This window comes from Pelophylax lessonae (assembly GCF_965119305.1).
Source record: "Pelophylax lessonae genome assembly, chromosome: 2".
NCBI lineage: Eukaryota > Metazoa > Chordata > Amphibia > Anura > Ranidae > Pelophylax > Pelophylax lessonae.
Genome location: NC_138769.1, coordinates 721,619,792 through 721,646,578, shown reverse-complemented (window position 1 = coordinate 721,646,578; position 26,787 = coordinate 721,619,792). Strand labels below are relative to the sequence as shown.

The 26,787-nt window shown below is 44.5% G+C and overlaps 1 protein-coding gene and 1 pseudogene across 2 annotated transcripts in view; both read right to left on the bottom strand.

Moving 5' to 3' along the window:
- LOC309548281 (sodium/potassium-transporting ATPase subunit beta-1-like) overlaps positions 1 to 10,341 on the bottom strand; it is a 388,713-nt pseudogene extending 378,372 nt beyond the window's left edge. The window contains exons 1-2 of the transcript XR_014226163.1: positions 10,314 to 10,341; positions 10,246 to 10,272 (exon numbers count right to left, since the gene is read on the bottom strand). The product of XR_014226163.1 is annotated as a sodium/potassium-transporting ATPase subunit beta-1-like (transcript). The remainder of the gene's footprint in view (positions 1 to 10,245; positions 10,273 to 10,313) is intronic.
- A 52-nt stretch (positions 10,342 to 10,393) lies between these two features.
- Positions 10,394 to 26,787, bottom strand: part of LOC309546194 (dicarboxylate carrier UCP2-like) — a 19,127-nt gene continuing 2,733 nt past the window's right edge. Inside the window, exons 2-8 of the mRNA XM_082245746.1 lie at positions 21,629 to 21,790; positions 17,211 to 17,434; positions 16,245 to 16,452; positions 15,286 to 15,480; positions 13,056 to 13,157; positions 11,725 to 11,905; positions 10,394 to 10,592 (exon numbers count right to left, since the gene is read on the bottom strand). Coding sequence (XP_082101872.1) covers positions 10,478 to 10,592; positions 11,725 to 11,905; positions 13,056 to 13,157; positions 15,286 to 15,480; positions 16,245 to 16,452; positions 17,211 to 17,336 — 927 coding nt within the window. The 5' untranslated portion in view covers positions 17,337 to 17,434; positions 21,629 to 21,790 and the 3' untranslated portion in view covers positions 10,394 to 10,477. The remainder of the gene's footprint in view (positions 10,593 to 11,724; positions 11,906 to 13,055; positions 13,158 to 15,285; positions 15,481 to 16,244; positions 16,453 to 17,210; positions 17,435 to 21,628; positions 21,791 to 26,787) is intronic.

The following is a 26,787-nucleotide window of genomic DNA, read 5'->3' as shown; positions in this document are numbered from 1 at the left end:
CCTAGCATAAAACCTGGTACACACTGTTCTTTTTTTTTTTTATTTATTCAATTCAGTGGGCTGAACAAAAGGACGTTGTACTAGATAAGTGCTTATGGGTTGTTGATTGGCTAGTTTCCCAGCATGCTCATTTCGAAAAAGCCAGATAGACTGCTATATAGACTGGTTAAATGTCTGCCGGTTTCTGTTGAAGCGGCCGATATTCCGCCAGTGTGTACCATCCTTTATTCTATGTAGAAAGATAACTACCCTGTCCTAACCCCTAACAATGAACTGCTCTCATTTGCTCCCTTTTAGTCTGTTAAATATCCCATTCAAAGTGTTCTGTTCTATGATTTAGGCTGGGTTCACACTGATGCAAATTGGATGTAGCGGAGGTCAGGGGAAGACTGGGCCGGGGGGGGGGGGGGGGGGGCAATTGCCCCCTGGGCCGCTCTGATGTCCTGGAAAAAGGCTGCACCACTTCTGCCACAGACATGCCTAAGGCTCCGTTCACATGTGAGTGTATGGATCGCGGGCAGAACCGCCGCGGTTCCGCCCGCGATCCGGAGATTTATTGCAAATCGCGGGACGCCTAGCGTTGCCCGTTGATTTGCAATAGCCCCCCAAACGCCGAGCGATGTTGTCGCGATTTCCGCCTGCCGAATCGCGGCAACATCGCGCAAACAAAATCGTGGGACGCAATACGCTCCAAAGAAGTACAAGAGCTTCTTTGGAGCGTAGTGCGTCCCGCGATTTTGTTTGCGCGAGGTTGCCGCGATTCGGCAGGCAGAAATCGCGGCAACATCGCTCGGCGTTTGGGGGGCTATTGCAAATCAACGGGCAACGCTAGGCATCCTGCGATTTGCAATAATCTCCGGATCGCGGGCGGAACCGCGGCGGTTCTGCCCGCGATCCAAACGCTGACATGTGAATGCAGCCTGAAGGATTCCTGGTGAAGAGAAGTAAAAAGTCCCCACCGCTGACCTACTGAGAGCGGGTTGAGGACAAGGACAGAGCGAAGACCTCCCTCCCCAGCATGGATGGTGTACACTGTGTCTGAGCAGAGGCCGGTTCCATGCCCCACTGGAGACTCTCCTCCTCTGGCCAGCCCCCAACCAAGCTGTCCCAGCTCGCCCCAACTGCTCCCTGCTGGCCAGGTTGGGAACCCCGGAGGCATAACTAGAACCTTCAGGGCCCTGGTGCAAGAAACCATGAAGGGCCCCCCATCCCCGTGCCCTTTGCATCAGTCCCAGGGCCCTTTACTCTTGCCGCCAGGGCCTTTATTACAGTTCACAACAAAAAAGAAAATGCAGACAGGTAGACACCAACTCAGCCTACCCTGTATTAGAGATGTAAAAAAGTTTATTATCAAAAAACCATAAATATACAAAATAATGGATTATCAAAATAGAAAACCACAAGGAAAAAAATGGAAAATAAATTAAATACCTCTGGTTAGACCCAAAGGAACTCTCTCAGCTCCCCCTGCTAAACCAGCCTGCATGGAAAATACCCAGCAAAACAATACATAAAGGCAATGCACTAATACCTCTGTTAGAATAGCAACTGGGGCAACTATATAGAAATCCCAATTGAGGCTGGGTTCACACAGGCTGCGGCCGCAGCTTACATCAGGGGGTCTGGTACGTCCCCCGTTTACCGAATCAGGCCTGAATTGACACCTGATTCCAAGACAGACGCACAGGACCCTTTCCAAATATGGACCGCTGTGGCCCTGGAGGTGTGTGAACCGGCTCCAGTGAGAGTCGGTCACATGCTCCTGTCCTACAAATTGGATTGGGGGGCGGGGGAACCCACATCCAATTTGCATAAGTGTGAACTTGGCCTAAAAAATATTAGTGGACTAAAAGTCTGCATGGTGTAAAAATGGCGTGCCAAATAGTTATCCTCTGGTGGATGGACCGCTATTCACCTCTCGATGGCCAATCTAATATATTGCAAATGCAGATTGTGATAAATGTCCATAAAAGTGGTGTCACCAGCAGATGACATGGCTCCCCAAATCACTGACTGTGGAAAAGTTTGCATTTCCAGAGTCTGGAGGAGGAAGAGGCACAGAATCCAAGTTGCACGAGGTCCAATGTAAAGTTTCCACAGTCAGCGATGGAAAAGGACGGGCCTCTTCCAATGGACACTAGTTCTGGTGATACCCAAGGAATTCCCTTAATTTGCAGGGATTTCTTCTCACTTCCTGTTTGGCTATGGGACAGGAAGTGAAGGGAAATCTCAACCATGGGACACAGATGGCAAAAAAAAAAAGGGTTATAACCCTCTTGCTCTATCCAAAATGAAAAGTTTTGCCTATAATTCTACTTTAAAAGCCAATTTTAGTCATGTGAGCGCGCTGAATTATGTACACTTTGAATATGAGTACTATTACCTACCTCCTAAGAAAGTTTGTAGTAGGGATAGACCAATTATTGGGGGCTGATATGCACTTTCCCCAGTATATCGGTCCTGAAACTGGCCAATATTTTTGTGATGTCATTCTGCCTTCTTAGATAAAAATAAATCTGCGCTGAGGATATGAATGTGATATATGCACAGATGAGCTGCAGCCCACCTTAAACTATAGCCAAAGGCTATATAAATGAGTGTATAAAAAATAAAGGTGATGGCGCTGCTGCATCTGTATGGTATACAATATATATATATATATATATATATAGTGTGTCATACACAAATGTAATAGGGAAATAAATATAAAATCGATAATAAAGGTAAAATAGAGAATATAGTAAAATGGTCACCAGAATACAAATGTAAAATCAATAGTAGAGGTAAAATATAGTAAATTGGTCACCAGCAGTGTGTTATAAAGTGCAAAATGCTGATAGATGGGTGAGTGTATACAGCAAGAGAATATGTGACAATCTGAATAAATATATGATCAATCATGAAATAAATAATATATTGAAATGATACACCAGAAAAGTGTTAAAGTGCAAATTACTGATGGGTGGGTAGGTATATACAGTAAATAAATATGTGACCACCTAAATATATAATCAATACATGAACAATAAATCCAAACAATTTTAAATAGGTGAGAGTACTAAATAGCAAATGTGAACGTAGGTAGTGGATAAATAAGTGAATAAATAGGAGTGGGTGAATCCACAAGTGATGTTGGGTGAGTTCAAATTATGAAAAAAATCAAAAAACAACAAAAAAGTAAATATCAATGTGCGGGAAACTGTTAATCAAAAAATGATGTGCGGGAAACTTATACTCAAACCAACGCAAAGTGTGAAGAGCTATATAAATAAAGTGCAGCAGGGGATCAGAAATATTGTATAAATGAACGGATGTGCAGGAAATTGATACAAAGTGCGGAAAACTTTCAAGCCAAAACGAATGTTCAATCAGTTCTTAGACATATGTCCATAAAATATTAAATGTGCCCAGAAGTGTAAGTGAACAATATCTTACGGTGACCCCAAGGTGGGTGACTGGCGAGGTGCGGGGTGACCCCTAATAAAAAACATACTAACCAGATGTACCCACCCCACACAGGGGTATAGAGCGGGTACTGTGGATTTGTCTCACTGGTCCTTTAAGCTGGGTAGTAGTTCGCCTCCGTGTAGAAGGAGATATGAGGTGGGGTCCAAGGGGTTCTCAGATATCCCGATGTGGGTTCTGATGGCAGGATCCTGGCCAGGTAATATGGGGTCCCGTAGTCCGTGGATAGGGATCAAATCGGGCCACTCAGAGTATGTAGGTAGGAGGGTCATATGAGGTAAAAGAGAGCTCGATAGTGTGATACCGTTGGAGCAATTTTATTTCAAGTAAACAGCAAAATGGATACTCAGTGAAAAAGTCAATAGACAGCGTTGGGGGATATCCGAGAACCCCTTGGACCCCACCTCATATCTCCTTCTACACGGAGGCGAACTACTACCCAGCTTAAAGGACCAGTGAGACACATCCACAGTACCCGCTCTATACCCCCTATGTGGGGTGGGTACATCTGGTTAGTAGGTTTTTTTATTAGGGGTCACCCCGCACCTCGCCAGTCACCCACCTTGGGGTCACCATAAGATATTGTTCACTTACTCTTCTGGGCACATTTAATATTTTATGGACATATGCCTATGAACTGATTGAACATTCGTTTTGGCTTGAAAGTTTTCCGCACTTTGTATCAATTTCCTGCACATCCGTTCATTTATACAATATTTCTGATCCCCTGCTGCACTTTATTTATATAGCTCTTCACACTTTGCATTGGTTTGAGTATAAGTTTCCCGCACATCATTTTTTGATTAACAGTTTCCCGCACATTGATATTTACTTTGTTTTTGTTGTTTTTTGATTTTTTTCATAATTTGAACTCACCCAACATCACTTGTGGATTCACCCACTCCTATTTATTCACTTATTTATCCACTACCTACGTTCACATTTGCTATTTCGTACTCTCACTTATTTAAAAAATTGTTTGGATTTATTGTTCATGTATTGATTTATTTAGGTGGTCACATTTATTTACTGTATATATCCACCCATCAGTAATTTGCACTTTATAACACTTTTCTGGTGTATCATTTCAATATATTATTTATTTTACCCCTATTTCATGATTGATCATATATTTATTCAGATTGTCACATATTCTCTTGCTGTATACACTCACCCATCTATCAGCATTTTGCACTTTATAACACTGCTGGTGACCAATTTACTATATTTTACCTCTATTGATTTTACATTTGTATTCTGGTGACCATTTTACTATATTATCTATTTTACCTTTATTATCGATTTTACATTTATATATTTATTTCCCTATTACATTTGTGTATGACACACTATATATAGATTGTATACCATACAGATTCAGCAGCGCCATCACCTTTATTTTTATACATTCTGCCTTCTTAGGCCGCCTCGGACAGCCTCGTCTGGAGCCAGGACTAGTCTCGCGGGAGCAGCCTGGTGCCAGCCACCCACCCACCACAGGGTGCCAGCCTTAAAAAAAAATAACATGTTCAGTACCAGATTTGTGTCAAAAATTGTATTTTGTACATTTAAAGTTTTAAAAAATAATTGGCCCACATCAGCCAATACAGATACATTGTGACCAAAATATCGGTATCGGCCCTGAAAAAAACCATAACGGTCTATCCCTAGTTTGTAGCTTCTCCAAGGCACTCCTGTTCCAATAAGTGCCAGGAAGATACTAATTTGTATCTCAAACCAATGGGCCAAAATAGGATAAAAAAAAAAAATTCTACACATCAATACTCAGCAGTCTTCCTACACCTTAAGGTAAAGGGCTATTCTTTCAGGGATAGTAAGGTCAAGGCCACATTGTAGAAAAATGCTAAATTTTTTTCCCTCCCACAAATACACAGTATGTGCATTTCCCTCTCACCTCCCACCCAAATGGGAGCCTGCAAAACATCACCCCCACAAGCAATGGATGGTGGGCAGGGCAGCCATCGGGGGGGGGGGGGGGGGGACAGCCCATACACATGTAGGGGGCCCAGGCGTTCTGAGGGGCCCAGCTGCCAAGGCCCCAACCAACGAGCCCGAGTTGTTGCTGCTGTAGTAACTAGCAATTGCTAAAACATGGCGGCTACAGAGTAAGCCGATGCAGCTGAAGGGATGTCTCTTTGCTGAAAATATGAGGCTGTCTCTTTACTGGATTGGGATGTGTCTTTGCTGAATATATGAGGCTGTCTCTTTATTGGATTAGGATGTCTTTGAATATATGAGGCCGTGTCTTTGCTGAATATATGAGGCTGTCTCTTTATTGGATTAGGATGTCTTTGTTGAATATATGGGGATGTCTCTTTACTGAATTGGGGATGTCTCTTTGATGGATTGGATTCATTTTAATTTATTAAGTTATAAGAGTGTTAAAAAAGAAGTGGTTGCACTGAAGGACTCGGTGGGACGGCAAGAGGGCTGCCTTGCGGAATGTTGGTGGTCAGGCCCAGAGGGGCCCAGGCCTACAGCTGTGTAAGGGGCCCCAAAATTTCTGATGGCTGCCCTGATGGTGGGTGTAATAGTAGGGTCTTTCAGGTTCTTCCTGTCTGTATGAACTTTTAGTTGGGCAGCTGGAGGAAGTGATTGGACTACGAGAGTCATCACCACACTCAGAGCTACAAGAACATCTGCTGCAGTGACAGATGGGACTTGGGAGTTCCTTCACATAACTGAAATGAAGCAGCTGTGCAGGCAGAGGGTCACATTTTCATGAAGGCCTCTTGACCCCTGTAGGGAAAGAGAGCCTTGACTGATGGGGGCATGGCCAGAAGTTGGGACCAAGCAGGAAGATACATGGATCAAATGGATTGGACGGAGCCTTGGGTATGGGGATGGGCCTGAGCTCAGTTAAGAGGACCTTCCCAAGGAATTCTGGTCCTTTTGAGAAGAATCGCGGTGAAGAGCTGCCCACCCCCCCACCCTGACGTTCAGTCGGTCTGTCACAGCTTTCAGGGCGGTTTTGACCTTGCCAGCGCTAAAGTTCCGGTAATGAGTTACGCCATTGTTTATAAATTGGGGGGTAGGCTGTCTGTCAAGCACTGATGTAAGGACAGCCCCTTACCCCTTTTTGGAAGTTATGTTAATGACTAAGAGTGCTCACAGTACAACTGTGACTGGCACTGGTCTAGACGTGTTCTGGTTTATTATTGGAAAATAAAGCTGTGGCCTTGCCCTTTCCAACTTAATTGTGGTAAGCGTGGTTTTTTATATGGGGAGGGGGCAAGGGGGTGTTGGGTCATTATGTTAACTTTGTTTCTGGGCCTATTCATTGCACAAATTGACAATTTGCACCTTCAGCAACATTAACACCTTTGCAGACTTCATGACCCCAAGAGATGGGATTATGGAACAAGAACATGGCCGTTCTACAACTCCCATCCTTGTCTCGGACAAACAAGATTGGAATAAGATGTCTGTGCTACTTGTGTGGCTATAAATGCTAGGGTACCTTCCCAACATTAGAACCCCCCCCCCAGGACAAGGCTTTCCTGAACTGCATATTCTGGGTCAGTGATCCAGATGTTATTAAAACTAGAGGATCAAACTAAGCTTCCAAGCAATTAGCCATTTTATTACATCAGTTCCTGCCCCCCTAGGTTTACTTAACCTTGGTCACAAAGACAGCCATTCCTCTCTTTCACTACCCAAATTACAAGACTGGGTTTGGGTCAGACCTAGGCTGCATTGCTCAGCTACATTGGAAGTCAAAGATCTGGGGCTGCAGTCTTCCAGGTGGTCAAATGCTGACAACTTCTAGAAGGGGAGTGTTCACATGCGTTTTACCCATTTATCGGTTTGCCTCTGTTCAGTTCTAAAGAACTTGAATCTTTTAAGTGGCTCTCTATGTTAAGTGTACTCAAGAGCCTGGAGAACACATGTTCCTAACTTAACGTGAGGTCAGGCAGTTGAGTGAGCAGCAATCCTCCCCCCAGCCACATCTATACATTTGTGGGTGCAATGTGTTACATGCATTGCTGCATTTACACCATTACCATTGAGTTCTGTGTAGCATGCATCTGGCTGGAAGTCAATGCACCCCACCCATGTAGATAGGGAACTGACCTAGGACTACACAAGGGGACACATACAAACTTTAAATCACAGGTGTCAAACACAAGGCCCGCAGTTCAAATGCAGCCCCTCCAGGCCATTTCATGTGGCCCTCGCACCTCTCCTGCAGCGCTCCTCTTGTCTGCCCCCACCTTGTCTCAGTAGTTGGCAATAGAGAGAACAGAACTCCTTTGACTCAGTCCAGATAATGGAAACCATGGCTTCCATGATGGACTTGGGACCCAGGGCTGGATTTTTCCACTAGGCATCGCATTAGGAGTTCCACACAATCTGGTGGCTGTGTGCAAGACCGACCGGTAGAAGCATTTGGGAGGCTGCGCTGCCGCCCAATTGTTTCCACACACCCCTGGTACCAGCGCCACCCCCACCAAGTATTCCAGGTTCCACTTTCCCATCTGGCAGACTGGGACCAACATGGTGGGTGGAGAAAAGCAGACACCCTCCCCTTCTGGTTGGTAACCCGGAAAGCGACATTGATGTCACTTCTGGGGCAGACTTCGTGTGCCTGGCTAGCAGTTGGGAAGCAATGTTTTGCAGTGCGATTTGCATTGCAATACATCCAGGGGAGCCCAGATAAGACATGCAAGGTCTTTGACCCTGCATGTCTCATTAAAGAATACCGTCAAAAAAAAAAAAAAATATTACGGACTTTGTTCCCTATGTGATGAAAAATGAAAAAAAGTTACACCCAAGCACATAAAATCCACCTAAACAAATTGCCCCAAAACATACAATCAATGCACATGCCGGGGCACTTGCACAAATGTTGCGTTCCATTTCTGTGCACACCAGAGGGAGCAATAATTCTAGCTGAAGACCTCCACCGGTAACACTACTGATGACCTATAGGGAACTTTTGAAGTGAATTGTCACCTATAGAAAATATAGGGTACTGAAGTAGGTCATTTCTCGGGTGCACGCAATTTAAGGTTTGCCATGTTGGGCATATATTTACTTGATGCAACCTCGGCTTTTATATTTTACCAAAAAATTGAGTAGTTTTGCCCTAAAATTTGATTCAGTTTTTTACTAAAATTTTGTGTTTTTGAGCCTTTGCAATACATGGTCAAAAAAATTCAGAATTCTGCCTATAGGCTCCCGAGATGTAAATCCAGCCCTGTTGGGTCCCAAGACTGACCAGACAGGACTACAGCATAACCTGCCTGGTTTACACAAATAAATCACAGCCAAGGTCTCTGGTGCACAGACTTTATTGAAAATCATGCAGAGTCTTCCATACAAAAGAACATAAGACAGGACATAAAATACACCAAGTCATTTGGTCTGTCAGAGGGTTAATAAAACTGAATTCACTTTGCAGAGCAGAGACTAGCGTCATGTCCTGCCTGTGGCTCTCAGCCCACATGAGGAAGATGACTCAAGCCTGACGAACTCAGCAGTTTCAGGAATGAAATCAGTACACGAACCATAAAATAAAGCAGAAATTGGTTTATAAATCATGTGCCTTGCAGAAATGGAAATCACAAAACAGAAACCTGAAATAGCAAGTTGAAACCCATTTGTACTGCAAAGTGATTTACAGAAGTTACGTCACCCACACAGGGCGTACCCGCCATTCCAGGTGTGCAGTGGTTACAGTTTACTTTTTTTAATTTGAGGATTTTTATTTCGAAAGGGTTGACTTATTACACCACAGTATAAACTTCAGACCGCATTCACATTGATCCGACTTGGACCGCGACTTGTCAGCCTGACAAGTTGCGGTCCGTCACACTCCCATTGTGTAGTACAGGAGCCGTTCTAATAGGAGCAACACAAGTCGCGCCGACTTAGAGAGGGTCCTGTACTACTTCGGGGCGACCTGCATAGACATTCATTTTATGAAGTCTGTGCAAGTCGCGCCAAAGTCGCACTGCACGCGACTTCACAGGTCCTAAGTCGGAGCGACAGTGTGAACCAAGCCTCAACCTAATGTTTAAAACTTCCATTGGCAACATTAAAACATTTTAATAAGCTGTACAAGAGCTACCTCTGAGTAGATCTCCAGTCTACAAGTGAAAGGTTTGTTCCACAAACTGTAGACCATTTGTCTTCTCAAGAGATGTTTGAAACAAGATGGCTGCTGTTATGGCCAAGGTGGCAATCTCTTAAGATGGAACAAGCAGACGTGACAGCAGGAGCACAATGCCAGACAATAGTTTTCATCCTTGGATAGAGTTGGGAAGGGTTAGAGTTTTCATCCTTGGATAGTTGGGAAGGGTTAGAACCTCAACAGGTATACAATTCTGTCTGGGTGGCCCAGAGGAGACTTCCCTCAATTTCTGTCTGACATTACCTAAACAAGAAGGGGAATCCGTTGGAAAACCCAAGGTCCCAACCATTAGAAAAATAGTTCTCTTGGCATCTACCTCTACTGGTCTGGTCAATGAATGGACAGGATTGAAGGGAAATCTTCCAAAGAGGGCCATATACAACAATCGTAGGGAAATCCTCCAAAAAAGGGCCATATACAACAATCATAGGCGTTCTAACCTTCCTCACTATTCAAATCTGAAGTTTTGGCTGGCATTGTGCTTTACTAGCAACCAATAGCTCAGTACAGCTGTAAAAAGATTGAAAGGCGTCCGGTTAACTGCCATCCTAAAAAGGGTTTCTTTAAAATAAGGTGCAGAAACTTTAAACCTAAAAAACTTTACTTTAACAAAAGAAAAGCTAATCCATAGAAGACATCTGGCACAGAAGCTGCTGGAAGAATGAATATCTGGTGCCAAATCTTGTCCCACTATTGGATGCTAAAATATCCAGACACATTTTTAAGTGGTCACTTCTCCAGAAAAGGAAAGGAGAGAACAAATTTAGGGATTGGACAGATAAAAATGTAATTAAACAATGCTACAAGAGGTAGAGACACTTCCAATTTTTAAAAACGGCGAGGGTGCCATCATGATCAGAAAGGGGCTTCCCAGGAGACCCGAGCGGACATCATGGCTCTCTTCAGCTGTTCATATGTGACGAACATGACGATGTTCCAGGATCCCAGCCTCAGGAAAGATGGCATGAATCTGTGGGTGCAGAGAGGGGCAAGTCAGTAGCTGGCAGGACAGGACCAAACAAGTATAGAGGAACCAGTCTGGTAGATTCTAGAGTAAGGCAATTTAGAGCTTCTGAAAGCGCACCAAACCCATAGCATATAACAGAAGTCTATGGCTAAGTGCAGCAAACCCACAGGTACACTCAACCTGTGGTGTGGGTAAACAGCACATCAGTGTGAAAGCAGTCCCTTCTGCTCAGTGTATTGCTTGACACTGACCTGAAGATCTTTACTGTTGCAGGCACCACTCTAGAGACCGCTAGCCAGGACAAGAGGCTGAGAGCAGTTCGTATCACTCTGCATGGGACAGGAGCCAACACTACAGAGGAGGCATTGGCTTATGCGGCTCCTGCTCCCTACTACAGTCTCAACTTTCCAAGCAATCCCAGACTGCGTCTACCAGTCACCTGTCTGATGTACACCATCTACATGTGGCTGAACCCCACACTAATGTAGGGCCACGCTAAAAACCATTAGCTGGTCTTCTCTAAAGTCAAATCTTAGTTGGAGTAGGAAAGGGGAGCTTAAATCTCAAAAAGGTGAGGGGGAAACTTCCTCCGACAGCTGTCACTTAAAAAGGTGTCTCATCTGAAGATCTCTCCAATATTTCAGTCCCAGCAGCAGCTCACCACTTCATCCTGGTGATAGTAATCACCTGGACCGGGGGGGGGGGGGGTGATATTTAGTGGTAGACACTGACCTAATAAATATCTGGTAGGGGGTTACACTTTCAGGGGCTACTTAAAGCTTGGTGAATCAATGCCAATGTTAAAGATAACCCCGTCGTTAAAAATGTTGTTTACCATTGCGGATTGTAAGACTGCTGTGTGGTCTAGGCGCAATCTGACCTGGAACAAGCATACAAATATGTTAACACTCTCCGACCTCATTTACTGAATGCTGGTTCCAGGGCTGATGTATAGCCAGGCAGCCAAGTATTTAGCATTACGAAAAGCAGGACAATGGCATCCTTCAAGGGACATCCATTTACTGGCAATTACAATACAGCCTGGATGCAAAGAGGACATCAGTAAAGCATCTATGGAGCTTTAGGACATTTGGGTGGTGTGGTTGGTATTGTAAAGTGCAGCCCTCCAACTTACCCCTTGTAGAAAGCCAATGGTCCTTCCTTCTGGAACATGGTGAGGGCGCAGTTCAGGGCACTCCGATACTGCCCCTTGGCAGAGTTCATGTATCTTGTCTTCACTACATCGACAGGGGAGGCAATCACCGTGGTGCAGAAGCCAGCTCCGAATGCAGAGGTGAAGTGACACGGGAGGTTGTCTGCAAGGATGACATAAGATTAGGACTGCAAAGGAAACCATGCTTGACTAGTCTAGATTCTTCATGGGGTATGAACAATCTGGCTGCTACTAGCAACAATTTTCTTTGTCTACGCATTCTGATGGGACATGGAGGGCCAGGTCACACCAGCGATCCCTTCCTAATGCAAGGCTGCTGGAATGTTCTGCGTGACAGTGCCAATATGCTTATTCTGGTGACATTTCAATACCATTATTTCATTTCAGTGTATGTGTTGTGATGCAGTTTGCATCATGCACTTTGTATTTTTCTTAACACACCAAAATATGAACTGACCATTAGAAGCCAGGCATTTTCCCTTGTCAATACATTGGCGCTGTTCAGGAAAAAAAAAAAAAAAGCTGCCAGTTCAGCCCCAACACACCTGGTGTGAGCAAGCCCCCAAGAGATGCCCAGGGTCAAATTAACAACTTAAGTGCCAATCTGAAGATGTGCATCAATTTGGCATGCCATCAGACACTTAAGCTGTGGGTAAATCCTAACACCCAACCTATCATTTGGTCCCTTTTCATTAAATTATTGAATGTTAGCTTTTCCATTTTTTGGTTCTGCCAGAAAGCCAGTTTGGCAATACTCACCGTTGCGCAATTTCAGGCTTATGGTCATTGCCAAGGTATTGGTCATGCCTTCAACCCAATGCCAGGACAGCAAACCAATGGAGACCTTTCCAAGTGACCTCTGAAATTACGCCAGACCCTTCTGGATTGACAACTTCAGTTGGTGTAAAGCCAACTTAGTGTGTGGGCTCCCCTGCTTGACAAAAGTAACAGAAGTCTATTAAAGCTTCTAAAGGGACAACCTTGTTTGTAAGCCTGATCTCTGGAACCATCACCACTCCAGCTATAAGACCAAAGGTACCGTCGGCATGTCAGTCATCTGAATCACTTTAGAGGGGCAACAAGGGTTGCAACCCGTGTAAAGTGCTAATAATTTTTCATGACAAGAATTTGGGGTGTCCATTTGACCTGCTGGCTGAAGGGAAAAAAAAAACTAAGGCCAGCTTACCCTCTGGCAGCCACACTGGATAATTAAATGGTGGTTCTTTTACATTTTGGAAGGGAAGCCAGTTTTCTACTTCCAACTTGGGGAGGGTAAATATGCAGAAACTCACCACTCATAAGGTTGTACGTCAGGAGGGAATCTTTGATGAGGTCGTAGGTGACCAGCTCGGTACAGTTCACAATAGCATTGCGAGTGATGTTTGGGGCGGTACCTGTTGTGAGGGGGAAAAAAAATATATATGATGTTACGATTGTTTACAGGATATACCGTCTAAGAGGTCATTCCAAGTAGAACCAAACTTGTGTTCAATTTGGCTTTTATCAGAATGTAGTTTGCAAAGTTAATGCAGGAGTAGAACAGAGAAGCTCCTACTGTATCATGGTGGCAAGTTTTTTAACAGTTCATCTAGGGCAGTGATGGTGAACTTTGGCACCCCAGATGTTTTGGAACTACATTTCCCATGACGCTCAACTACACTACAGAGTGCATGAGCATCATGGGAAAATTAGTTCAGAAAACATCTAGGGTGCCAAGGTAAACCATGACTGATCTAGGGTATGGCTATCAAATATGGAGACAATCCATAAATAAAAAGGGGATTTGGTCCCACCATATGGCCATATCGTGCTCAAGCACTGGCTTTAGATATACATGTTCAGGGTTTGCTCCCCCAATTTTTTGCTTGTTTATTATGTATTCGGTCTGACCAGACTTCTGAGGTTGAGCACCCCACCCCCCACACACACCTGTACTCTATCAGTGTCCACTATCAAGTAGATATAGGAGTCGCCGCACATCTCTCCCAGCAAGGAGTGTTATCTCCAAGGGTTAGAGAGGCTGGATTCATCCTTTATGGATAGTGTAGGACCCACTGATAATGGGGTACTTTGACGTAGTGGTGGGCTTGAGCACGATATGGCCATATGGTGGGACCAAACCCCCATTTTTATTTATGGATTGTCTCCATATTTGATAGTCCTTTCTTTTGCATGTGTGCGCTATTCTTTTTTAATATACATGTCACTTGGTTCATAGCTGCACTGGTTTTAGATCTACATGTTCAGGGTTTGCTCCCCCAATTTTTTGCTTGTTGATCTAGGGTATGGCCAGGTCAAATGTGGGTATTTTTTTTTATTTTCCACACTTTGTTAGAAACATGAGGTCACTTAAAGGCAAAAGGAGGCCCAACTAACTGGCCAAGTCCTTTATTGTGCAGAGCTCCCATCAACTTTGCCAAGTGCAGCGAAAAGCATATACAGGAGATAGATATCTATGTCTATATGTACTGTGCTCAGCAACACAAGCAAAGCATGTGCATGCCACAGGTTTTATGACCCATAAAGCAGTACAGACGTCATTTTTCTTAACCCACGGGAAGAGCTACAAGGGAATTAGTTCAGCATTAAGACCAAGGAGTTAAAAAAATAACACTGAGCTGGTTAGACCAGTGTTATTGGTTACGAGTTTCAAGAAATAGGCTTCTAAATACTGCTTTGCCCTAAAGAGGAAATCACATGTTCCTTAAGTACAGAAGTCTGCCAGTTACTGATAAGGCTTCCAGTAAGGGCTCTTTCACAGGAGTTGAAAATTAGTGGTTGAGTCACATTCAACCCTTTGCAAATGCCCATCAAAAAGGCACAAAATTGTTACATGGGGAGCAGATGGAGGCGTTTACACTGCAGCATTAGCATTGTGGCAAGACAAAAAAAAAAATTGCTGTCTGTAGAGTTTAGCAAGTGTTGACACTTTGCAGCCAGTTTCAATAGAAGTAATGGGAGGCAGTTGCAACCACACCTTAAATGCACCTACATGCTCATTAACACTATAGGTGCGTTTAATATGCTTTTAGGAGGCTTTAAAAATTCAACACAAGTGTGAAAGAGCCCATAGAGGTTATGCAATTGGCCATCTTAAAGTCCAAGCCCAGCAAAAGTTGTGTGGCTGAGTCAGAACTTTCTACATTACTGCTCCCATTGGGGAGATTTCTCTTCACTCCCTGTCATTCCTGACACCAGGACAGCTCAAAAACTCTTCTTTAACATGCAGTAGAGTGGGGAAGAGATGAACAGCAAAAAACAAAAAAAAAAACACCAAAAGAACATTTGATTTTGGTTATGCAATTCACTCCACAATCAGTCTTAGATGAACTGGCAATATTTCAAGCATTTCATCTCAGGATCTATGGGTAGACTGTTCTATACCTCTTCCCTATCCCATCTCTGTTCTGAGAATAGCCAACTTGGCCCCCCCCCCCCTCCCACTTTGATAATTGTAGTCATTTGGAAGCATAATCCTTCCCCTAAAACCAACATCCAGCAATTGAATAAAGCTTGACAAACCTTTCCAGAGCCCTCGCATGCCTTCTTCCTTGGCGATGGTCTTGTAGGCGTCCATTGTTCCCTTGTACCTCTTAGCACTGGAAGTGTTGGCCTGGGCCTGGAATCTCACTTTGACCACATCTGTGGGCTGGGCAATTGCAACCGCCATGGCTCCGGTGGTACAGCCGGCAAGCAGCCTGCTCCCAATTCCGACATCTGAAAGAAATGGTCTGATCAAGGAAGGGCATTGATAACCCCAATTTCACAAATATGACCCCGGCAACAGATATTTTCTGAATTGGTCATAGGTCAACCCACAATTGAGCTCACAAATTACTTGCAGCATTTTTGAGAGTCAGAAGTGTGTATGTAGTGGTGATGTAATGAAAATATAGCCCAGACAATTAATGGGTACAGTGATTAAACAAAAATTCAACATAAGATTCCAACATAAGTTTCCAAATTGCCAGAGTAGGTCGTAGTGTAGAAGAGCTTCCATGCCCATGATTCAAGGGGACCCATCCATGCCTCGCCCCCTTTCCAACAGTATGTATGCCAACATTCTCTCTAGTGTTCTGCACAATGCATTTCCCTTCACATTTCTATCTGCTGTACGAGCCTATAGGTGGTATTTATCTGAAAATTTCAACTTGAGGCCTAATAGGTCAGCTGGAGGTTGTTTAAGCCATGGGGGGGGGGGGGTCTAAGTTCTAGAGGGCTGGAAGAATTGGATATGTTCCAGCCCACGCAATGTGCCCCCAGACAAATCTGCTTGAGGGGGGGGCGGCATTAGTGGTGGATGGGGACAGCTCTTCAGACCCAGCTCTGTTCTGTGATCAGTATAGCCACATTGGCCCCCTTTGATACTGGCCTCTGGATCATTTGAAAGCATAATCATATCCCTAAATCCAACACTCAGCCGTTTTAGGCCAAAGAAATGGGTTTCCATAACAGACTTGCTTTGGAATGTGTCCACTTACGTTCTGATCCCTTGGTGTAGAATTGCTTGACAGAATCATAAAGTCCAATACGGACAGACGCAAAGCTCATCTGTCGCTGGAGACCCGCCACCAGCCCATTGTACAGGCTCCTGGGCCCTTCTGTCTTGACCATGGTGGAAATGGTCCCAAAGACTCCCTTGTACTGGGTGGTCTTCAAGTTAACAGGGGTCTTGCTCTCTCCTTGGATCTGTGCAAACAAAATTTGTACCAGTGTAAATCGTTTGAATACATTTGACTTCAAGTTCCTAGGGGGCCACCCAAAGGTGATAAAACCTGGGCTGATCAGCCCCCGCTTCTCAATACTCCCAATAAGGAGGAGATCTCCCTGCCAAAATTTCTAGCTGTTTCTACCCACCTTTGTGCTCTAGCTTTCCCCCCTTACATTCTTAATTTAAAAATACATACAAACCAAATAATGGTGGTAACCCATCATAATGGGCACTGCAGATGTTCAGACTGGGGAACTTAGACTAGGGATGGTGGAAGCCTTTATGATGGGCACAAGGTGTACAGACCGAGGAACTCCATGCAAAGATAGTGGGAACCCCTTCTAATGGGCACAGCAGGTGTGCAGATCAGGGAACTTTTATCAGGGAGGGTGGGAGCCCCAATAGTCACAGCAGGTGTACAAGCCCAGGAACCCTGTGCAGGGATAGTGGGGACCCCCTCTTAATGGGTACACCAGGTGTACAGACCCAGGGACTCCTGAGCACAGATCTCACCATTCAAGTGCCCCGGAAAGAAGAAACGTTGGATTGGTTAACTCTCCAAACAATGAAGTATCAGTTTTTTGGTGAACTGACCCTTTAACGAGGCCAAGGGGCTTCAAGTGCAGCAATCAAATTCCAGTTTACTGACATTACAGAACATGAATCCCAGATCAATTAGAATACTAAATGTGTCAAATAATGCAGATGTTCAAACCAACCATGTTTATTTACCAACCTGCAGTCGGACTTTGGCGGTGTCCAGGGGGAAGGTGAACAGGTCAGCTATACAAGCTGCTGTGCCGGCACCAACGAACTTCACAGCCGCGGTGGGTGGGACATCTGTGGGTTTGAAGCCAACCATTTTGACGTATTATAGTTTGATGTAAAAACCCAAAAAGGACTTGAGTGCCTAGGGATTTGTTGTAGTGACAAGACAAGGCAAACGAACTCCGCCGGAGTCTGGAGGAGAAAATAAAGATTTAATAGTGGCTTGTAGAGTGAGACCTAATGGCTTGTATGATTGAGACCAGCACTGGAGTGAGCCATTTTCATAACATTAGGGTACAAAGGCAATAAACTCCTGTGACTTCACAATGGTTTATTACCTACAACACGGCATTCTCTAGAGCAGAGGTGTCAAACTGGCAGTCCTTCAGCTGTTGGAGAAATACAAGTCCCACTAGGCATTGCAAGGCTGACCATTACAAGAATGACTCCCACAGTCAGAGGCATGATGGGACTTTGTTCAACAGCTGGAGGGCCACCAGTTTCACACCCCAGCTCTAGAATTGCAATATGCCACAATCCTAGAATAGGCTTTGTACCATCAGATTGTAATATACAGATTGCTGGCCACATGTTCCAATCAGGTAGGCCCTTATTCTTGCTAAACTGAAATTTTGCAGTGTAGTATAGGGGGGGGTCTACATAAGAAAATCCTTCCAATTTATATGTAAATCAGATTGGCCCCTTGCAGTTTTGAACAATTTTTTAGATTACCAGCTTTAAAGATTCAAGTTGCAGTGTGTGGACACCTTAAAGTGTCAACTCCAAATCTTATCCAGCATGTATGGTCTCACAGGACAGTTTTCCTAAAGTAGAATTAAAGGCAAAGCTTCTCATTCTGGATACAGTATAACCCCTGTTGAGACCCAGTGGGAAGATTTCCCTTCACTTCCCGCCCATAGCCAAAACAGGAAGTGAAATCTCTCCGAAGTAAGGAAGACACTGGTTGTCACCATCAACATACAAAAACAGTTTAAAGTAGAACTACAGGCAAAACTTCTCATTTTGGATAGAACAAGGAAGGGTTATAGCCCCTGCCAGCCTATTTTTTGCTATCTGTGTGCAATCAGAGATTTACCTCCACTCGGTCCTATAGCCAGACAGGAATTGAGAGGATACTCCTGCAAATTAAGGTTCCCAAAAGTTCCCATTCCTCCAACTGCTCATTAGATTAGAAATGCGGTAAAAAAGGACAAATGTGGGCTAACCCAGCTATAGCACTAACCCACATTTCAAAATGCGTTTCACGTGCATTATGTTGCGCAACCCTGCCCAAATCCTACCTCTGTTTCACAAGGGGGGGGGTGGGAATGTGGTAAACAAATGCATGCTGAACAGCAGACTATGGCGAAGCCTAGAGAAGGAGACATGTCCTACAAGTGACATAGGGCAACACTAACATACGTCCCTGTGCCTGCCATTGTTTTCATTCCCCTGCATCTCTAAGCCCATGTGAATGAGGCCTCTGGTCTATCAGAAGACACGTTCTACCACCAGTACTACAGCTCAGGCTGAGGCCTGTACTAAGGCCATTGTGTCCAGCTGGCTGGTTGCTATAGTTACAGGTGAAACAAAAGCCGAGTCCCAGGCATGGTGTAATAGGAGAGCCTGGCCTTTATTCAGGATGTGGACAGGGAGATAAGATCAGGATGTGTGGTGTCAGGATACAGATATTGTACAGACAACCCACTATGAGGAACATTAACTCTTAATATAGACTCCAGTTCCGGAGCAATTCAAATGTGGTGTGATTTGAGCCCATTAATTTGAATGGGCTGAAATTGCACCAAAGGTAGTGCATGCATTATAGGAAGAAAAAAAATAAAAAATGCAACCAGATCATGTGGCACATCTTCTGTACCATGCGATCTGGTGGAGGAAAAATGCTGAATTTGCGACCCGCGTTTTGAATGTCGTTAACTCAACATTGGCAGATCGCAACTGCATTTTCCAGCAATGCACAAATGTGAACCTAAACAACCACTTACCGCTGGCTGAGCAGCTGCACATTTGCAAACAATGCAAATCAAGCTGTGCTTAGTGTGCGCACCCCGCATGCTACTGGCAGTTAGGCAGCTAATGGAAGGCATTTGATCGCTGCTTGTGATTATGAGTTTTCTGATCATGTGCCATAAAAGCCAATCACGGTGGTCACATGACCATAAACACCGATATTCTAAACCCCCCTTAACCACTTTAGCCCCAGCCCTATTTCGGACACTTTTTGTTCACAAGTTAAAACCAGTATTTTTTCCTAGAAAACTACTTAGAACCCCCAAACATTATATATATTTTTTTAGCAAAGACTCTGGAGAATAAAATGTCGGTCATTGCAAAATTTTTTGTCACGCGGTATTTGCACAGCGGTCTTTAAAACGCCATTTTTTTGGAAAAAATTTGAAAAATCACATTTCACTGCATTTAAAAAATACTAAACAGTAAAGTTAGCCCATTTTTTTTGTATATTGTGAAAGATGATGTTACGCCGAGTAAATAGATACCAAACATGTTACGGTTTAAAATTGCGCCCCCCCGTGGGATGGCGACAAACTACGGTCAATAGAGATCTCAATCTGCGACGCTTTAAATTTATTTAACGGTTACCAGTTTAGAGTTAGAGTGTAGCTCTTTTTTTTTTAATTATTGCCCACGCTCTGGCGATCGCGGCGATACCTCACATGTGTGGTTTGAACAGCGATTTCATTTGCGGCTCGACTTGCGTATACGTTTTTTTTTGTGCGCGAGCTAACGGGGACGGCTAAATTTTTTTTCCTATTTATTTTTTCTTTTTTTTTAAACTTTATTACAGGTTTTTAAAAAAAAAAAAAAAAAATCTGATCACTTTTATTGCTGTCACAAGCAATGTAAACATCCCTGGTGACAGCAATATGTCGTGACAGGTACACTTTATGGAGGGATCGAGGGTCTAAAAGACCCTAGACCCCTCCACTACACTTCCCTGTATGCAAAACGCCGAAAACGGCATTTTTGCATACAGCCGTTTTTCAAATCTGCCGCCTTTTGCAGCACAGTAACCCGGAAGTGACGTCATGGACGCCGCCTCCGGGTTACGTCATCGGAGACCCGATCGATGCCGTTTCCGGCATTCATCGGGACTCCATCCAGCCGGCGGACGTGCCGGCTGGGTGCTCGGGGCTCCCGGTGGGACGGTAGCCCTGAGCAAAGCCGCGGAAGGCGGCGGGAGGGGGGGGGACGTCCCCTCCCGCCCCCCCGGGTAACGATCGAGCGGCTCCCGAGCCGCATCGATCGTTACCGACGGAAAGCCGACCGTCGGCTTCAAACAACAGTACCGGGATGATGCCTCTAGCTAGAGGCATCATCCCGGTATAACCACTCAAAGTCAGCCGACGTAGAGGTTACGTGACTGGTAGTAAAGTGGTTAAAGGGCTGACATGGGGCCAGCTCCAAGGGGTTAAGCTGGGTATACATTACAATTTTGCTTTGTATGAACATTTGTTCAGGTTTCTAATCAGTGGGGTCAAATATATTTCAAGATAGATAGTGCCCCACTGACACCAGTCAGGAACAGTGCCCCATTGTGTGTTGGAGGAATCGCACCCAAAGGCCCAGAGAAGGGCAAGCGATGGGAGACAGATGGTTACGACTAAGCGGACGTTTATCCGTGAAACGCGTCAGCTACTATGCGTTCCATCTCCTGTCTCTGACTGTATTATGGATACACTTTGAATTGATTTTATCTTTTGGATACGAATAAAACAGATTTATATTTTTCACCTTCAAGTTGGAGTGCGGCTATTTCTCTCTATACATTAGATCTGGCCCCCAGGCCACAGTTTGGAGACCACTGTTCCAGCTAGAGTCTGAAGATTGGAAGACAATATTGCAGAGAAATTTGTGAAGGAGGCTCCTCCTGATCTACCCCAAAAAGTCACACTCCTCTTGTCCACAACCAGATGGCCGACCAGGGACAATCAATGTTTATCTAACGCCTAGGAGACAAAAAACGCCTCCATCTTCCTGGTGACCTCTCACCTACATAGAGCAGCCATGATAATCAGACAGTCTGGTCATCTCCATGTATTACAAACAAGGTTGAGGATAAAGTTACAAGGACATACCGCTTTATGCAATAACTTATCCAGAATGTTATAGCCAAAGATGACAGCAATATTAATTCACGTGTAACAGTTTGTCTTTGCACCAGTTTCATTTTCAGGACAAGCTTAAGGGTATTCCTTAACGTATTCCTTAAGTCCTGCTTGGATTTCAGAAGCGGATACACCCCAAATTTTTGTCTTGAAAAATGATCACTTATTTACATTGGTTGCAACCCTTGTTGGCCCTCTAAAAAGTGATCCAGATGACTGAAAAACATGCCGACAGTACCTTGAGTCTTCCAGCTGGAGTGGCGATGGTTCCGGAGGAGGAGATCAGGCTTCCCTAAATGCGTCCCGACCGTCACATTTGCCACAAGCAGTGGATGTAGGATACCCGTTATTTTCCATAGAAAAGTGGTGGGAAAGATTTTGTATAAACATAATACTTATCCTGGAAGACAAAAACAGGACTGGTTTAGGGATTGTGATAAAAAATTAAAGACAATTTGGTGGCATAGAGGTAAAATCTTAATACAGACAACTTTCTAGCTAGCATCATACAAGAAACCTACCCTTCAGATTGCGTATTGTAACACATTACTACACAGCAACACGCAAACTGCATAAATTGATAGGGACCCTCAAAAGGAAAATTGTACTGAAGGAAAGCTGCCTCTGCTAAACTAATCCACAAAAAAAAAAAAAAAAAGCTAGTTGCCTGGCTACCATATTCATCCAATGGCTTTAAACTTGGATCATTAGCACATCAGGCAATTGACAGAGCAGCAAAGACTGTGCATAACCTAATCACATAAAAGCTCTGTAGTTAAAAAGACTACAGGCCTATAAGCAATTGTGTTGCTGTTAGCCTGGAGCTGGAAAACCACATGTTTGTATGATGAGCGTAGGGTTGAATTTATAAGGCCTCCCGAGTCCTAACAGCAGGTTAAAAACGGTACGATCTGTGCAATCTTCCAGCCACCATGTAGTATAAAAGACATGCCTGAAAAATTCAAGTAATTTACATCGAAATTAGGTAGGTCCTAGCGCTACATGAGCTTCTAGATCAGGGGTGGGGAACCTGCGGCCTGCACAATCGTTGCGTCTGCCCCCCCCACCCCCCAGTGCCGCTGAGCCTGTGTAGCTGTCAGGAGCCGATGGCTCCATCCTGACAGTGAGTCACAGAAAAGCTTCAAAAAGGGTGGACCCGGGGCACAGAGCAGTGCACCCCGGGTCCACCCATTTGTGTGATAATAGCGAATGAAAATTCGCTATTGTCACACAGATCCTCCTCCTGGCCAATCAGGAAGCGGAAAGGCAAACTCATGCCATTGGTTGAGGAGGAGGCGGGAGGACTCGAGGAGAAACCGCTGCTGCAGGCAAGTGCTGTGCTCACTCTGCATTGAAAGGGGGCGCACTGTGCTCACTCTGCATTGAAAGGGGGCGCACTGTGCTCACTCTGCATTGAAAGGGGGCGCACTGTGCTCACTCTGCATTGAAAGGGGGCGCACTGTGCTCACTCTGCATTGAAAGGGGGCGCACTGTGCTCACTCTGCATTGAAAGGGGGCGCACTGTGCCTTGATTACTGAAGGCCCCTTTCACACTTGTGACCTCAAAGTCACGCAATTTTTTACAGCGTTTTTGCCGCAAAGCAATGCCCATTACATTTATGCATACATTTTGTACAGCCCCCGAATGATGTTACAAAAATCCAAATGGCCCTTGGCATAAAAAAAAGGTTCCCCACCTCTGTTCTAGATAGATATTGTGCAATCAGAAGTGCTAAAAATGGGAAAATATAAATCCTTTAAAGATGTGCTGGTTCGATTTAAGCTTATAGCGAAAAGTCCAGCCAAAAAAAAAAAATAAATCTAGTCTTGGATAGGGTGGAGAAGAATTAGGACCCCTTTATCTTTGTATTGCTGTCCATCATCTCATATGGTCAACTCAAAAGAGGGGCTCTTGGCCTAAATGGGCACCAGAACATGGGTCTTCCCTGGGAGGTCCTTCTCACTACTTCTTACGCTCTGTAAATAAAAGTTTAGATTTGACATCTTTAGTCCTGGTCATGTTAGCCAATAGCCACCATCAAAGCAATATAGGTCTAAGGTTAGGAGGTTCGTCTTCTCAATGTTAAAAAAAAAAAAAAAAAAAGAAGAAGGATACACATTTTGGCTGGAGCACCACTGAATACACCATGCTAAAGCCTTGTACACGCGTCGAAATTCGGCAGGGAATTTTCGTCCGACGACCGATCTGCCGATTTTCGGCTTGTTAGTATGGTGCTTCGGACAGCCGACTCAGACTTTACGGCCGAAAAAAATCTGGTGTGCGATCTATAAAATTTTTGTCCGCCGTCAAAACACGTCCGATTTTCGTGCAGTCAGTACAGATTTTGACAGGGAAAAATCTGATCAGCAAGTCTGGGCATGCTCAGTGAAGAAAGAACACAAAGAAAGCAACTTAACACATGACATCACTTCTGAAGTAGAATTTTGTCGGGCGAGAAAATTCGTGTGCAGTCTAGGCACATTCCAACCAAAACACAACTCTGGACCAAAGACAATCGGTCGGCCAATCGTTGCGTGTGTACTAGGCTTTAGCTTCTTCTACAAACCGGTTCTCCGATCATGCATTACAATGATCTACAGCATTTGTCATGTTCTTGGACTTTACTGTTCCCTCCATAAGACAAGGGGGGATTGGGGCTCCCTTTTGTATCTTCAAGAGGTTCCTGCCCAGCAGAAGCTTCTCAGAAGTTGCCCAGCAATCACCATAAGGATAATAACTCAGCAAGCCTCCCCTCCCCCATCAACTGACAGCACCAGCCAAATGCATACAAAACAATCGCATCCTACAACTCCTTTCAGGTTATAATTAGACATTACAGGAGAACCTTGGTAAAAAAAAAAATCCTATTGTTAGATACTAGCAGTATAATCCAGGATTCTAAATGGGCATCCTTGAGAAAGTTGCTGAATGTAAACTGGTCATCCATCTAGCAATCAGATTTCCCTTTAGCTCTATTAAAAACAACTAAGTATTACAGGAACCTACCTGTGATCGGACACAAATGGCATAGATTGTAGGTAGAGCTACTACAGTTTTCGTAGAACAGATTGTACAATTAGATTGTAGAGACAATGCACTTTGGAGAATGTGTTTAATTGGAAGTCAGCCATTGCACAGGGAAATTTCCAACCAGTTGGCAAGTTTCCACAGCTGCAGGCCCTGACCTTTCCATGGAGAAAAATGGACCAACTACAATTTATGGGGCCACTTACCAGGTCCTGGCACTCAAAGATGGACCCATTTCTAAAATGGGAGGTTCAGTGCAGTCTTACTGCCCCCCTAAAGAACACATTGAAAGAAGAGGCGAGGTACTTGACCAAAGTATCAGTAGTGTCTGTTGGCTTAGCATCGGCAGCGTTCCACAAAACGGGCCCTTAACAGGTCCTGGCACTCAAAGATGGACCCATTTCAAAAATGGGAGGTTGAGTGCCGTCTTACTGCCCCCTTAAAGAACACATTGAAAGAAGAGGCGAGGTACTTGACCAAAGTATCAGTAATGTGTTGGCTTAGCATCGGCAGCTTTCCACAAATTGGGCCCACCCCATAAAAAAAATAGGAACCACACAAATTGAAAAAAGCAATCATTAAGAGCCGATTCACATAGGCGCGACCCGACTTGCACAGCTCGCACCGTGACCTCGGAGCGGCATGCATGGACTTCATATCATTGAAGTCAATGCAGGTCGCCCCAAAGTAGTACAGGACCCTTTTTCTAAGTCGGAGCGACTTGTGTCGCTCCTATTAGAACGGCTCCTGTGCTAATCTATGGCAGGCGACCCACTGCAACCTGTCAGGTGACCAGGTCACCTGACAAGTCGCCCCAGTGTGAACAGGGTCTTAGAGTTCTTCAATATTAAAACAGAACATGTCACATGCAACATTAAAGAATTGGACTCCATGCAGCAATTTGGTCATGGCAGCTGGTAGACAAAAGATAACTAAGAAGATTATGATTGGTACAAGACTGCAACTGACCCCATCCTCCGGAAAGAGCAGTAGGGAAAATCTAAAGCAACCCATGGTTCTTCTCAAGCGGTCTTCAATCGAGTGACCATCACCAAGCCCAAAAAAAAAAAAAAATTGAGGATCAGTTCAGGTTTATGGGCACCTCTATAGGAGGGCAAGGCCTACTCCACAATGTCTAGATCAGGGATTCCCAAACTACGGCCCTGCAGCTGTTGCAAAACTACACATCCCATGAGGCATTGTAAAGCTCTGACATTCACATACATGACTAGGCATTATGGGAATTGTAGTTCCTGAACAACTGGAGGGCCGTAGTTTGGGAATCCCTGGTCTAGATCACATCAGCACAATGTTTTACTTGGCCGACAGACCATTGGCCTGAGCTTGGTGAGAAGGATAGGAACGCTCAATTACAACTGGTTTCAGCAATACGTGCAAATCCAACACTCAACATGTTCACAATCGCCCACATACATGGGGTTCCTCACTGTCTGCAGGATTCAGTGACTCGTGTAAGCCTTCACATCTACATATTAAGACGTCATACAATCATCTCTAGTACCGGAACAATGACTAATGCCACAGTGGGGCTTTTGCACGATGGCTTCTTCATATTATGATTAATTTTCACCAGAACTTTCATAAAACCGCAAGCATTTCCCCACAGGACAGAACAGGAAGCCAAGAAAAAAACTCGTCCTCAAAACTGATATTGGAGACAATAGACTTACAAAAAAAAAAAAAAGTTAAATTTTTTTTTTTTTTATGCAATCAGTCAAATTTTATTAGAGAATAAGGTGACATGGCCCCAGCACCTTTCACATTTAGGATGCCATGCTTAGGAACCAGAACAAAAGTGGAGAAAGATATTCAAAAGTAGTCTAAAAACAGAACCATACACCTTAAATTTCAGCCAATTTGTGGTGAATTGGCGGACATTTGCTTTGAGGATGCCCCCCCCCCCCCCCCCCCCGTTGGAAACCCCTTTATTGCAAAAAGTAATTTTTCAACCTGGGTGGAAATTTATTGGCTGGCTAGCGCCCACATCCAATCAGGGTGACCCAGAGAGCCAGTTCATGATTTCAGCAACATTCACCCCATAGTTGGCCCGGTCACCAACACTGATCGAGTCTTTTCTCCAACTCTTCTTGGGGAAAACGCACCAAGTGGAAGATGGATGGCCAAAACGATGCAAGCACTGTGCGGGTTTCCTGACAGCTGGTGCAAGAAAGTCACCCATTAGCATAGAGGGGTCAGTTGCCTCTTTCAATCAGGCTGCAATAAAGAACCCTACATGTGTTGGTGCTGCAAGTTGGGAATGCATAGAAAATTGCGTGCTTTCCCAGCATGCACAGAAACATGCTGAACTTTAGCAGACACGGAGTGGTGCCATTCATGCCCAAGGGCAT